The sequence below is a fragment of the Brachycentrus maculatus genome, unplaced genomic scaffold, assembly GCF_059751285.1.
Source record: "Brachycentrus maculatus isolate JH-2025_06_01 unplaced genomic scaffold, ASM5975128v1 h1tg000055l, whole genome shotgun sequence".
In the NCBI taxonomy this organism is placed as follows: domain Eukaryota; kingdom Metazoa; phylum Arthropoda; class Insecta; order Trichoptera; family Brachycentridae; genus Brachycentrus; species Brachycentrus maculatus.
Window position 1 is genome coordinate 4,180,823 of NW_028280809.1, and position 14,355 is coordinate 4,195,177.

The 14,355-nt window shown below is 31.8% G+C and overlaps 1 protein-coding gene across 2 annotated transcripts; it reads left to right on the forward strand.

Moving 5' to 3' along the window:
- The first annotated feature begins 1,736 nt into the window (after window positions 1–1,736).
- On the forward strand, window positions 1,737–11,836 carry LOC148311923 (transient receptor potential cation channel subfamily A member 1 homolog). 2 transcript variants are annotated; one of them, XM_088278222.1, is made up of 6 exons: window positions 1,737–2,233; window positions 5,350–5,755; window positions 6,778–6,968; window positions 7,706–9,191; window positions 9,953–10,240; window positions 11,082–11,836. In XM_088278222.1, the coding sequence occupies exons 1-6, from the start codon at window positions 1,824–1,826 to the stop codon at window positions 11,787–11,789; spliced, it is 3,489 nt and encodes a 1,162-aa protein (XP_088134348.1). In that variant the 5' UTR covers window positions 1,737–1,823; the 3' UTR covers window positions 11,790–11,836. The 2 variants fall into 2 exon arrangements, with proteins under 2 accessions (XP_088134348.1, XP_088134349.1); XM_088278223.1 differs by having other exon boundaries at window positions 1,738–2,233; window positions 9,953–10,207.
- The last annotated feature ends 2,519 nt before the right edge of the window (window positions 11,837–14,355 follow it).

Here is a 14,355-nt window from a genome sequence, read left to right on the forward strand (position 1 = left end):
ACCCTGGGTGGAAAATTCTAGCAACGCACGGGTCAGACAGAGAAGAAAAATTTCAGGTGAAAATTTTTGCCCTAAGCGCAATAAACTAGGGCAATGTTGAAAAGATTGCGTTGGGCGAGGTCAGCTTATAACTTTACTTTTCATTTCAACTTGGAAATATTTTAAGAAATAATATACATTTAAGCCTGCTTCCTACGAAGATACTTCTATTGTTCAAAATTTAATGTAAGTATTATGAAGTTTCCCTTTTCAGGCAGCTTTATCGCCGAGCCAAACAAAGGGAATCTGGGAACAATTTGCGGATTTTGAAACTACTAATACAATTCTGGAACGGTTTTTTCTTCTTTTTACTGAAATTTTATCTACATATTTTGCCCACTTTGAAACGCAATCTGGTGTGAAGGGAGGGATTTTCCAGACTTAATGTTACCAAGGCTAGTAAAAATAGAATTTTTCAATGCCTCGCAAACTTAACAAAAACAAGTAACATTTCTCATCCAGACTACCTTTTTTACCCATTATACATAATAAACCCCTGATTTTAAATTAATGAAATTTAAAACAAAAGTCGAAATAGTTTTTTAAAATTAATTTTTCGAAAAAAATCTTATTTTATAAATTCATCTGAAAATAAATTTTATTATTTTAAACTAAAAAAAACATCTTTTATTTTTTAAAAAATACATAATATAAATGTATCTACGTAATATTATCGACCATAGCTTTCATTTAGTATATTCAATGATTTTTTGTATCAAACATTAATCGAAAAAACTAGAAAAATAGTATTAAATTGATAAACATCCTGTTGCAAAAACAATAATTATTATTAGGATAGAAATTATTTGTATACGATCTACCTACCGTTTTAACATGTTGCTTTTCATATATCATTTAGTTAATGGCACTATTGATCACCTTTCCCTAATAGATCACAAATAATTAATATACCTCTTACAGGCAACAAATAAAAAGGTATAAAACTGTTACAAATTATTTTCGAAAATCTTCTTATATCTAACTAATTTGGATACATTTGTTTTAAGTTTTTAGTAAATGAGTCCCGAGATAAGATTTTAAGTTGGATATATGTAAGAGCATATATATTGGATAAATGTAATTGGATAATGTTATTGGTAATAAGAGTAATATATGTAATTGGTAATTGGTAATAAGAGCATACATATTGAAATATGTAATTGGTAATAAGAGCATACATATTGGATATATGTAAGAAGATATATGTATTATGCTTAATACTTATCTCTTGATAATTATTTAAAAATTTTAGGGAAATTCAGGCATGTTCATAAAAATTCTAGTATTTAGAAGCTGCTATCAATACACATAACAGAACATTAACGTAATTCATAGAAATAGGTTTTTGTTTTCTTCCAAATCAAATTGAAGATAAGATATGAACATACATATTGTCATACATACTTATGAAGTTTTGATGATTCTAGTCCAATATAAATATTGACCAATTTTATTATTCTTTGTAAACGATAACAATTATACTTGAAAGTGTTTTTTTTATCAGATGTGTAATTAATCATCACACGAAAAATCATTTTATTAAATCACACGAAAAATGAATTAAATTATCAATGTATGAAGAAACAAATTTCTTATCGTTTTGATAATGTGTACTCAGATAAGCATTAAAGTAATATAACGTGGAAACTGTTAGTATCAAAGTTTCAAATATCGGTAACGGTTCAAAATTTCCACCTCTGAAATCATTAATTTACATTCTCTTAAATCATTTAAGTTCTCTTGAATTATTCATTTTTAATTTAATCGTAAGTTAACAATAAAAAATGATGTCAGACTCGGGATCATCTAGTAGTGAAGATGAAGAGCCTCTCATCAAACCTGAGGTGGAAATTGGTTCAAATTTAAAAAAATTGCTAGAAATAAACAAGAAGCTCAAACAAACTCTTCAGGAAAACGAGAAGAAACTCGAAAAGAAAATTTCTTTTGAAGTTGATGAAAAAGAGCTGCAAAAAGATACTAATGAAAATAAATTACAAAGTGAAGGCCAACTCATCCAACCAAATGATCCAGATAACGGTATCGCTGCACCTTATACAGATGATAAGGAACCGCTTGATTCTCCAAGTAGTTTGGTGTTTCTGAATAGAAATTCTTCATCGGAAAGAAGTCCAGCTAGAAGGAATACGGACATCCTTGACAGTGCGGAGGTCAAGGATTTATCTTGGGCCCAAAGGTAAAATATTTTTATCTATCTATTTTAAAAATATATTTAAGAGTAAATTTGAAGTCAGTTATTAAAAACAAACATTTTATATTATTTTTTAACATCTCATCAAAGATGAAGAGGAATATGAAAGTCCAGGCATTTACGGGGCTGACGACCGTCATAGGCTAGTTAAAGCTATCACTTTACACACGTGTAACATTCACCAATTCTACCCATTATAGACAACCACACTACTCAAATTCTTGGAAATTCTATATTTATGAACCGATTTAGAAACCTTGTTCTTGAATCACTAGATAAATAATATGAAAATAACTCCGGTAATTGGAGATAATCCAGATTTTGTGAACAAGTATTTGGACACACTCAACCAATTTAAAATGTAATCGTTTCTATTGACAACACAAAAATTAATAATAAGTGTTAGGCCAGTTTCAAAACAAACGACTCATAAATAATATATTTAACCCAAAATTTAAACACATAAAAAAATATTGTTTGATCAAAATTTCATATATACTAAAGTACATAATTCACCGATTGCTTTGAATTTTTCACGCTACGTTGCATTTAAATACGCTGAAGCCAATGACGGGTGTTTTTTTTAAACTGAGATGGATAAATTTATGATTTACTTAAAAACGGTTTTTTCATTGCGATGGCAGCACCACCTGTTGAATGTAATGGCAATGCATATCCAAATGCCAACCCTGATGTATAGAAGTGTAGCATGACGTTGTCAAAAGAATGATGAAAATAGACTGAATACACGCTAACTCAGACAAATGTGCGGCAAAGCGATGAATGATAGCTATTTGAAATGGATCTGGTTCTGTTTGTATGATAATTTAGGAATATTTAGAATACTTGAATGTGGTCTGATCAGGACTCGAAATAATCGACGGCCGTGTATGCAGAGATGCATGAATGATTAAAAGGCGACGAATGTCACCTTTTAATCATTCATGCATCTCTGACTTCAAAGACACAGTGGTGTGGCATTTTATTCTCTCTGCCTACCCATGCGTGAAGGGGCGTGATGGAACGTTTTTAAATATATTTTTTAATTTTTTATTATTTTTATTATTTTGTATGTTTTACTTAGTAAAAACTACTATTTTTTAAAATCTATTGTGCCCCGTGTTTTGATACATTCCGTATCATTTTCAAACACCGTTTTAATTATACATGGATAGATTTTACCACAAAGTGACTGCCGAATCAATTAATGAAATTTTTATTATTATTTTCTTTAGAGGGTGGTTTGATACAAAGTCGATTTCTTTAAGGTTCAAAAATATTTATGTTTAGTAAGAACCTTATAAATTGCTTTTAAATGTTATTTCTATAAATCATACGGATTCCGAACCGATTCTTGCCTTATCCTACTTTGCGGGATACTATTCCCCAGCTGGGATTTATATTTCATCATTTACGTTGAGTTCATCAAAGATATTACTGATATTATCTAAAGGTACCTAGAATAATACTCTACATATATCAAATTTCGTAATCGATTGTTTTTCCATTATTATTTGATAAGCGTGTTTCAAAATGTGTACATCGATTTATCACATTATAAATTAGTCATGTATTATTTATAGTGACATTAACGCAGTTATGAGTGTTATTTTAATAGAATCAATATTTATTTTATTTATTGTTTCGGCATTAACTTGTGGTAAGACATGTTACAATGATTAAAGAAAACACCTCGTTTTTTACCACTTGAGTTTTATTATAGACTACATGTTTCAGAATTTAAACTTCCATCATTCAGGTCTGTATAATAACTATTATAATAATAATAATAATAATAGTTATTATACAGACCTGAATTATGGAAGTTTAACTTCTGAAACATGTAGTCTATAATAAAACTCAAGTGGTAAAAAACGAAGTGTTTTCTTTAATCATTGAATCAATATTTAATTTAGGGTTATCTGTGCGAGTGTATAATCAAATATTTTATATATTTGATCAAAGTAATGCGCAATGAAGCTCAATAACTTATTTTTATAATCTAAAAAACAATTTAAAAACGAATCTACTATTAAAAAATCCATCGCAAAATTGAGGTACGAGAAACAAATATGTTTTATCATTCGGCCACGGCATCCATTTTTCCATGACTCACGACATCAAAAAAAATGTTTTCACCAATAAAATAAGATTTTTCATCTAACTAAGTAAGTAATGAACCATCACTTTTCTTCAGGGGTAGGCAGAGAGAATGGAACGCTACAGCAATTTGTCTTTGCACACAATCTTCAGCTCTTTCACATTCGTGCTTTTCTTCATACATACCCGCCGATTATTCTGACATCTGACTTGACCACATTCAAGGTCTCCATCTTAAAATATTTGGGGTCCATCTTTTGGAGTCCTGTCTTACAATACGTCTTGCCCATTGCCATTAGAGTCTTGCCACGTGGTCCATGATATCCCCTTTTTTGGTTCTGTTCCTGGTATCTTCATTTTTTTTATCCATCAGGCTTAAACCAAGGATGGATTTTTCCATGGATCCTTGTGTACACTTGAGCTTCTCTGCATTTTTTTTGTCAGAGCCATAGCCTCAAGTGCATATGTCGCTCACTCCTTTCAAGAACGTCATAAATCAAAAATCGTCAATTTTCAATTGTGCATGTTTTAAGAATGCCCAAAAATGTACTATATCCCAGCAAAGATGGCATATTTTTAACTTAATATTTACCCGCTACAGGGCAGAAAGTGTTGTTTTTGCATTTTGAAGAAAATATATTGTTTTATTATTTTTTTAAGGATACTAAATATTTTTCAAATGGAGAAAAAACCTTCAGGTTTTACCTAAAAAGATCTGTTGCACACTAAAAAGTTTAATAAATGGCTTGATATTTATTTTTACACGTAATACATTGCTTTATATTTTTAAACTTTAAAAACGTTTTCCTGAAAAATCTTTTATTTTTTATTTATGACGTTCTTGAAAAGAGTGAGCTATGTGTTCACTTGCAGTATGCAGGATTCGTACACTTTTCTTTTCAGACAGGTCGTATTCTCCTTATTTTGTAGAATTTGTTTGAGTTACTGAATACTATATTATTGTACCACACAAAATGTTGTTCTTATTTTTAAATATATAGATGTCTAGAAAGCGGATCGAGTCCCGAGGCAACTTGTCAGCAGCTGAAGTTGTCGGTCTGTCATATTGCTGCATTCTTCGGGGACAGTGGAATCATCAATGAGGTGATCAGGATCAAACCCAGCCTCTTCAAGAGAGCAGACTCTTCCGGACGAACGCCAATCCACTTCGCGGCTTGGGATGGTCACCTCGACTGTCTGGCCGTTCTCCTGGGTCTGCGAGAAGGACAACTGACCCTGGAGAGGACTGGAAGGAAAGATAAAAAAGAGAAAAAGGAAGCCTTGAAGGAGATCAAAATCACCGAAGAAAAGCTACATGTACTTAATTCCGCTAAAGGAGAAGTCGTTGATGTCTTTAATAAAAATATCTGTGACTCCAGTCACAGTTGTTCTAGTATTTCAAAAATTGTAAGTATAATACATATTTTTAAAAAAATCCATTGTATCATTACATTACACTTATCTTATTTTTTACCAGGATTTTTAATAAAAAATTAAAATAACACAGCATAAAAAAGAGAAAAAACCAGATTTTTGTTTCCTGTAACTGCAGACAGTTGGTAGAATTCCATATTGAATTGTTGGGTAATATATCCAAAATAAAACAAGGCTTGTTGGATTGAATTCTACATTTATTTATGTATATGTTAATACGTGACGCGTTTCATCTTCTTAAGACATTAAACACACCCTTATGTGTTTGATAATGTCCTAAAAAGACGAAACGCGTCACGTATTAACATATACATAAATAAATGTAGAATTCAATTAAAACAAACATTGTTTTATTTTGGATATATTACCCAACAAGAGATTTTTGTTGTTTTTGATGTTTTAGACTTTTTAATTGAAACGTTTTTAGGCATTGTAAGTCAAATTGACCTGGATCAGACGAAAAAGTGAAATGCTTCTACTTCTCTGAATTCAACCTGCAGTTGAAAGGAAAGAGTAAAAGAGTCGTTTTTAATATCCGTCACATGCTTAGTAGATCGTCTACGCACATGCGCCGCGTGTACTGCGTTAATACGTTGCATCAGTAGTACTAGTAGACCCTTGCATATTATACTGTACATTAGCTGAACACGTTCAAATACTGATTAGTTAATTTTCATCATGTGGTAAATAAAAATAAGAAAAATACAAGTACATAAAGGATGCAAGCCTTCAAAAAACGAAAAAAAAAACAAATGATCTACAAAAACGCTTCAAAAACTACATTCTGCCTGTCCGATGGTCCACGTTATTCTTCCATAAAACGCTCCAGACTAGAGATTCGTTTTGGGTTTTTGTTATTTTTAAACTAGGAATTTTAGTTTTTTTTAGATTTCTTATTGAAAAATAGTAAAATATTTAATCTGTTAAAATACAAATAAGTCTCTTTTATTCATATGTTATTACATTCAGTTGGTAAAGAAAAAAAGTGGTTTTAGCTCGACATTGTTTGGAGTGGGTGCACTCCTTTACACATAGCGTGCGCGAGGGTGCAAAGGGATAGCGTGGTGGGGATGCTCTCTTGTGGGGCTGATATCACGATACAAGACGCTCTCGGAAGAACACCCCTAGATGTCTGTGGTCTTGCCGTCAAAGAAGCCGGACTTATACCACAAACTAAAAACAGCAGGTAAACATAACATTTGAATCCATTAACGTGCGTTAACGAGAAGTATATTATTCAAAATCCTCGAAATGCATACCAAGTCCTACCAAAATCAATTTTTAAATAGAGCCTGCAGATATATGCAATGAAATTCTTTATCAAATTATTAAAGAAAACACAAATTTTTTTTACTACTTGAGTTTATTTTATGACGACTTTCATAAAATAAACTCAAGTAGTTAAAAAATTCGTAGTAAAACTCAAGTAGTAAAAAGTTTCGGAAGCTAAGCTTCCATCTTCAGTTTACATTTAGAACTGAAGATGGAAGATTAGCTTCCGAAACTAGTCGTCATAAAATAAACTCAAGTGATAAAAAGTGTTAACAAGTGTTTTTAAAAAAAAAAAATTCCTATGTCTTACTTCAAAGTAAATGCCGAAATAATAAATAAAATACTTTTTTTATAAAGTGTTTAAGAATGAATTCGTAAAAAATGTAAGTTGTGAGATTCTGCCTCTGAATGCGGAATTTCAACATTGACGTGGTCATTTATAAGAAGTATAAATAATGTGTCACAGCGAAGCTCCTTTGAGGTAGTATTTTACGAAAACGGTACAATGTAAATTATATTTTTTTATTAAATATTATTTATTAAATTGCTAAAAGTAAATCAAGGTAAAATTCATTTAACTGTTTTTTAGCATCTCATGTTTCACATCACTTTGATTTTCAAGATTTATAAAACATGTAATTTTTATTCCAGTTTCGTACGGATTATCGAAAACGTAATCAAGTATGGTAAACACAGAAATACAGAGAGAGACAGATGGCTGTCAAACCAAGATGGGACGTCTCCCTTACACATTGCAATACTATTCGATAGCAAGAAGGCTGCCAAATTGTTTTTAGACATTAGAGCAGCTCCAGAACTAATAGATGAAGATGGCCAAACTCCCCTTCACTTAGCTGTGCTGCTGAAACGCTTAGATATTCTGAAAGCAATAGCTAACTCTACACAAATTAAATACAAAAATGGTATAGATCGCTTAAATAGAGATCAACATACGCCGTTACAATTGGCTATTTTGAATATGTGGTACGAAGGAGTGTGTATTCTTTTGGATGCCAACGCGAGTGTAATTGTACAATCGAATGACGAGAGAAATTCGGCATTGCATTTCGCAGCGCAAGTTGGAAGTTTGGAGATAACAGATAAACTTATTGAGAAGCTTACGAATAAAAAACAATCGATTGACTGCAAGAACGCCTTGGATGAAACTCCCCTGTTTGTAGCCATTAAACATGGCAATGCGAGTTGCGTGAGGTGCTTCCTTCACGAAGGTGCCTCGTATAATATTGATTTAGGAGGTTATACAGTGTTGCACAAAGCCATCGAATCAGATAACATCGATGTCCTACTTTCGCTTTTAGAAGTGGAAAAAATCTACGATTTCCTCAATATCACGGATAGTCAAAACGGCATGACACCTTTGCACTGGGCTGCGTTTAAAAATAAACCAATTTACACCCAGAAGCTTATCGATAAAGGAGCTGATATTTCATTGAAAACATCTAACGGGATTACACCACTTCATATTGCGGCAAAAGAAGGCAACGATGGTGTGATTAAAGTTATTTTGGAAAACGATAAAGATCACCATCTTGTCAATTCCCTCGATGACGAAGGCTGGTTGCCTTTCTATAAAGCAGCGTACCATTGTCAGAGAGATAGTATAGAGCTGTTCCTTGAAAACGGGTCAAATCTATCTGAAGTGGTCCCTTTGAGAGGCGGAAAAAGAAGTCTGATTATAAGTATAATAAAAAATAACATGCCCAGGTCAGCGGAATACCTGCACCACATTTTCAACAAGAGGTTGACACAAAATAATTTTAGTTTGGACCAATCTGAGTGCGAAGTTACGTTTGATTATTCCATCATAATGCCAGATAAAAGTGATGACGGATTCTCACAAATGGAAGCGATCTCTGCCCTCTTCAGCACTGGGACTAGCTTTCAAATAAAAAAACTCATCCTTCATCCGTTTATAGAAAGTTTCCTACACCTAAAATGGAAGGTTCTGAGATGGTTCTTCTTTGTCATTCTCGGAGTATACATGTTCTTTGTGTTGTTACTCACTGATATTATAATTAACATGTACGAAGAAACATACCAGAATGCTGTATCACCATTATTTTTGAGGATCAAACAGGGCTTACTGATTGTTTTAATAGTGATCATATTTTTATTGGTAAGCATTCTGAATTATTATTTATAACTAGCTATACCAGTCACGTGTTGCTATGGCTCATTCTAACTACATGAAAAAGAAAAAGAAGAGAAATCACATATTTCTATTATGTTTAATTTTACAACATTTTGAGTGTGTCCAAATACTTGTTCACAAAATCTGGATTATCTCCAATTACAGGAGTTATTTTCATATTATTTTTTGACATCTCATCAAAGATGAAGAAGAATATGGAAGTCTGGGCATTTACGGGGCACCAAAACCAGCCTATGACGGTCGTAAGCCCCGTAAATGCCCAGACTTCCATATTCTTCTTCATCTTTGATGAGATGTCAAAAAATAATATGTTTAATTTTACCCATTTTTGGCCAAATCCATACTTCACTTTTTTCATAAGGGTTGGTACGTTATGCACTGCTAGTTTAGTTTTCTCTGATTTGCGTTTGCTTCTAACAAATATTTTTACTGTGCAATTCACTCTGTTCCCAGCATCTACAATTTTTACAATATATTTTTATCTTCTCATCTCTTGTAAACATACTTTCTTAAAATATATTTCATTACAAATATGTCATAAAACAACCATTAAATTATTGATTTTTGCTTTTTTTATTATATACAAAAAATGAGAAATTAAGAATGGTCAATTTGCGCATAAGGATAGGGATTCATTGTTCTAGTCGCAAAACAATAATCATAAAAATTTGATGTATTAGCTTGTGTTGTTTAAAATTTAACTGAATATTTTACATATTTTTCAGGAAATTCCCTTCTTGCGACTAAAGCGATGGAAGTACTTTAGAAGATTGGAGGGTTGGATAAAACTAAGTTCTGTTGTTATGGCTTTCTTCATTGTGATGATAGACATTAGTCCCTACGGACACACAGTTTCCAGACTGGTGGTAGCTGTAGCCCTTCTGTTCTCTTGGATGGAAATAACGATCCTACTCTCCCGATTCCCAGAATTTGGTTACTATTTCCAAATGTTTGCAACAGTTGCAGTCAGAGTCGTGAAAGTAAGATGTTGTTCTCACCAGATTTCTAAACATGTGTGTATGGCTTCTGATTACTGGTAAAAAGCGATTATTGGGTAATATATCCAAAATAAAACAAGGTTTTTGTTGGATTGAATTCTACATTTAATTATGTATATCTTAATACCTACGTGACGCGTTTCGTCTTCTTAGGACATTATCAAACACATGGGTGTTTGATAATGTCCTAAGAAGACAAAACGCGTCACGTATTAAGATATACACGAATAAATGTAGAATTAAATCCAACAAAAACCTTGTTTTATTTTGGATATATTACCCAACAATTCAATATGCAATTCTACCAACTCTCTGCAGTTACAATAAAAAAGCGATTAGTTAAAATCACTCATTTAAAAAAAAAACTTTACTTGATAAATCCCAGATTTGAATAATATTTTTTTTATTTTTTGTCCGCCTCCGTAGTGTAATGGTCAGCACGCTCGGCTACCGTTCTGAAGGTCCCGGGTTCAATTCCCAGGGGGGGTAAATAAATATAAGTGATTTTTTTCACTCTAATATTTATTCAATATTACCCTGGACTGGTACCTGAAGCGGAGGGCTGATCACCTTTCCTTCATGTTTTGACGATCAAGATTACACTGTGTTTATATGATACAGTGCCCTATGCACCATTGGGCACGGATAAGGGTTAGAAGATTGTATAATATTTTCAAAGTAAACCTTAAATTTAAAATGAATAGATATTACCACAACTTGAATCCCGAATCAATTAATGATTTATTTATTTATTAATTGAGTAAAATCAATAAAACACGTGTTTACCATATCACGCATAGCAATTAAGTACTCCGCTTCAAGATTCAAGCGATGATTAATTAGTTATTTCTTTCAGGTATTCGCTTTGTTCGGTTGCTTTGTGATCATCGGATTTTCGCTGATATTTTGGATATTAATTAGAACCAATACCTCTTTCCTAAGCCCATGGGACTCATTAATCAAAACGGTGGTAATGATGACATCAGAGTTCGATTACTCCTCAATGATGGAAGAAGGCACTGGAAAAATCGACCAAGTTGTTGTTCAACTGTTTTTCATAATCTTCCTCGTATGTGTGCCAATCGTACTGATGAACCTCTTATTGGCTCTGGCAGTAAGTGATGTCAAGGATCTTGAAATTGAAGGAAAGATTGACAGGCTTAGTGAACAAGTAGACTTTCTCGGTAACCTTGAAGTCTTGGCCAGAAATATCCTGTCTAAGAAGTTCACAGTGAATAGAAACTGGAAAGTGGAAAGGAATATCACAGTTTATCCTGGAAAACCTTACTGGGATCCAAAGAACAGATTCCCTAGAAATATAGTGGAGTCGATCTGTGAAAATTTGAACGAGAGGAAAGGGCTTGATGAGAAAGAAAACCAGCTCAAGGAATTATTGAAAAAAGTTGAAGAGAACATGATGTTTATACAGAAACAAGAAATTATTAATCACAAGCGTCATATGGAGATAACAGACGCTCTTAAAAAACTCTCTACCGAATTGGAAACCACTAATAGTTCGACTCAAGCGAGAAATCGGTGGCAAAAACTATTTCAAATAGGATAGTCATCATCATCAATTGTAAATTGAATTGTAATAAAAAAATCAAACTATAATTTATGTATTTTATTTTATGAACTAATCATTCATACATTCTACATTATAAAGTACGTTTTGCTATTTTGTAGAAAATATTATTCGCTATTTCCCAATAACGTTTCTTTAAATAAGTCCATTTTATTAGTCATTGCTAAGCTCAACTTTATGTTCTTATGTTGCATCTTGAAATTTTTAAAAACATTCGTTAGAGAATTTTGTGCACAACGTACAATAAAAAAGGCACAGCATTTCACGGAACACTTCAACAAGAACAAAAAAATAAATACAATTCAAGTAACTTCAATTATTTTTTAACATCTCATCAAAGATGAAGAAGAATATGGAAGTCTGGGCATTTACGGGGCTGACGACCGTCATAGGCTGGTTTAAGTGATCACTTTACACACGTGTAACATTCACCAATTCTACCCATTATTGACAACCACACTACTAAAATTCTTGGAAGTTCTATATATGTGAACCAATTTAGAAACCTTGTTCTTGAATCACTAGAACTTCACTAGAGACATCTATTGATGAGATGTAAAGAAGCTTTTTATTAAGCAGAAACTCTAAATAATATGAAAATAACTCCTGTAATTGGAGATAATCCAGATTTTGTGAACAAGTATTTGGACACACTCAAAATGTTGTAAATTCAATTAATTTTTGTGGAATTATATATTTTAGCTATTCAAAATATTTGCAATATCGTATGATAAATATTTAAAAATTCTTTTTATTTTGTTCAAAACCAATTTGTGGGGTAAATCTTGTAATACTCCAATTATTCAGGTAATTTGGGGTAAACCTTTTATTATTAGTATTATTTATTTGAAATATACCCTCGATATTTGAGAGCAAATATCTGTATTCCTTATCATAAAGTTATTATATTTTTTACTATTTTGTTACACATTTTGGCTCTCGTGAACAAATAAAACAAACATTGTAAAAAAGGTTGACAACAGCCTTTTTTCAAAATTTAACCCTCAGATAATTTTTGCTGCCAATTTAAATTCATACAAAAACATTATCCTTAACTTTACCTCTCAAGTGTAATAGATTATCAGTAAAAATAAATCCCTTTTTATTACTAACGAATACTCATTTTAAAACCACTAATATATTGGTTTTTGTATAATCTTATATTTTGGCAAAAACATACATCAAACTCATTAAGCATCGTGAGTGGAAATTCGTCATTGTATAGAAAATATACGTCAAACACATTACGCCCACTGGAAATTTGTGTATGTACATTTGTAAATTTGAAACGACTTCATAAATAAAATTTGTTGAAAAAAATAACGTGCGTTAAGTTAAAATTTTAAGGTAAGAGTATAATTTAAAAAAATGGTAATTGAAAAAAGACGAAAATAATACATAAAGTGCTTAACTTAATTCTACAATATGACATTATAATCCAAGCTCATAATATAACCCCAACCTTAAGGACTTAATTCTCTAAAATTACTATTTTGAAAATATGACAAGACGAGTAAGATACATAAATAAGAAATCTTGATTGATATAAAATATTAAATCCATTGTATATATTGTTGTATCTGTTATATTGTTTTTAGGGAGCAACCTTATTCATTTATGATCAACTATACACATTCACTTTCATTTTAAAGACAAACTAAATATGCTTTATATCCTTGTACGTAATAGGCAAGGAGAATTTTCTAAGGCAACAAAAAAATATAAAAAAAAAACAAAAACAATTTTTTTTAAATTGATTAAAAACGAATCTTTCAGGGAGGGTTCAATTTAAAATTCACGTATCGATGTTTCAATAAAAAACAATAATGATGCAATAGTTTGGGTCATGCAGTTTCTAAACTATCAAGGATCGCAATAAACTTCAGTATTATGGCCATTACGTGACATGTTGATTTTGAACATGACAGTACGTTTCATCACTGTCAATGACCGACATTACAAGCGCAGTAGTCGACACAGCAGTTGCTTAGATCAGTGATCTCCAAACTTTTTGACCGCGTACCCTTATGACGAAACTAATCAGTAAACTAATCAAATAAATATTTTATTATTCACATAATTACAAATTTTAGCTAAGTTTTCTGGTGCCAAGCGCATATTGGAATATTTATTTATAAAATTACATTAATTAAAGAAAATTGATAATCAAATATATGGTTGAATGATGTGGTTTGTTTCAGATCTACCCGTTTCCATATTAATATAAGTATTAGTATGTATACATGTATGAATGTATAAATTTAAAGTTACCCTGGACTGGTACCTGAAGCGGAGGACTGATTATCTTTCTTTAATGTGTTAACGAGCAAGATAACACTGCGTGCATATGTAGTACCCTATGCATCATTAAGGTGAGGATAAGGCTTTGAAGAACTTGGAGATGTGTATGTCCGTGTATCCAAAATAAGTTTCTATGATGAAAAGTCACGAGTTAAAACTATAACTCGTCCAACTTGTCGAAATCTTATGAAACGTACTCTGTTTGTAAAAGAAACGTCGTCTATGATTGGAAGTCATCGTGAAT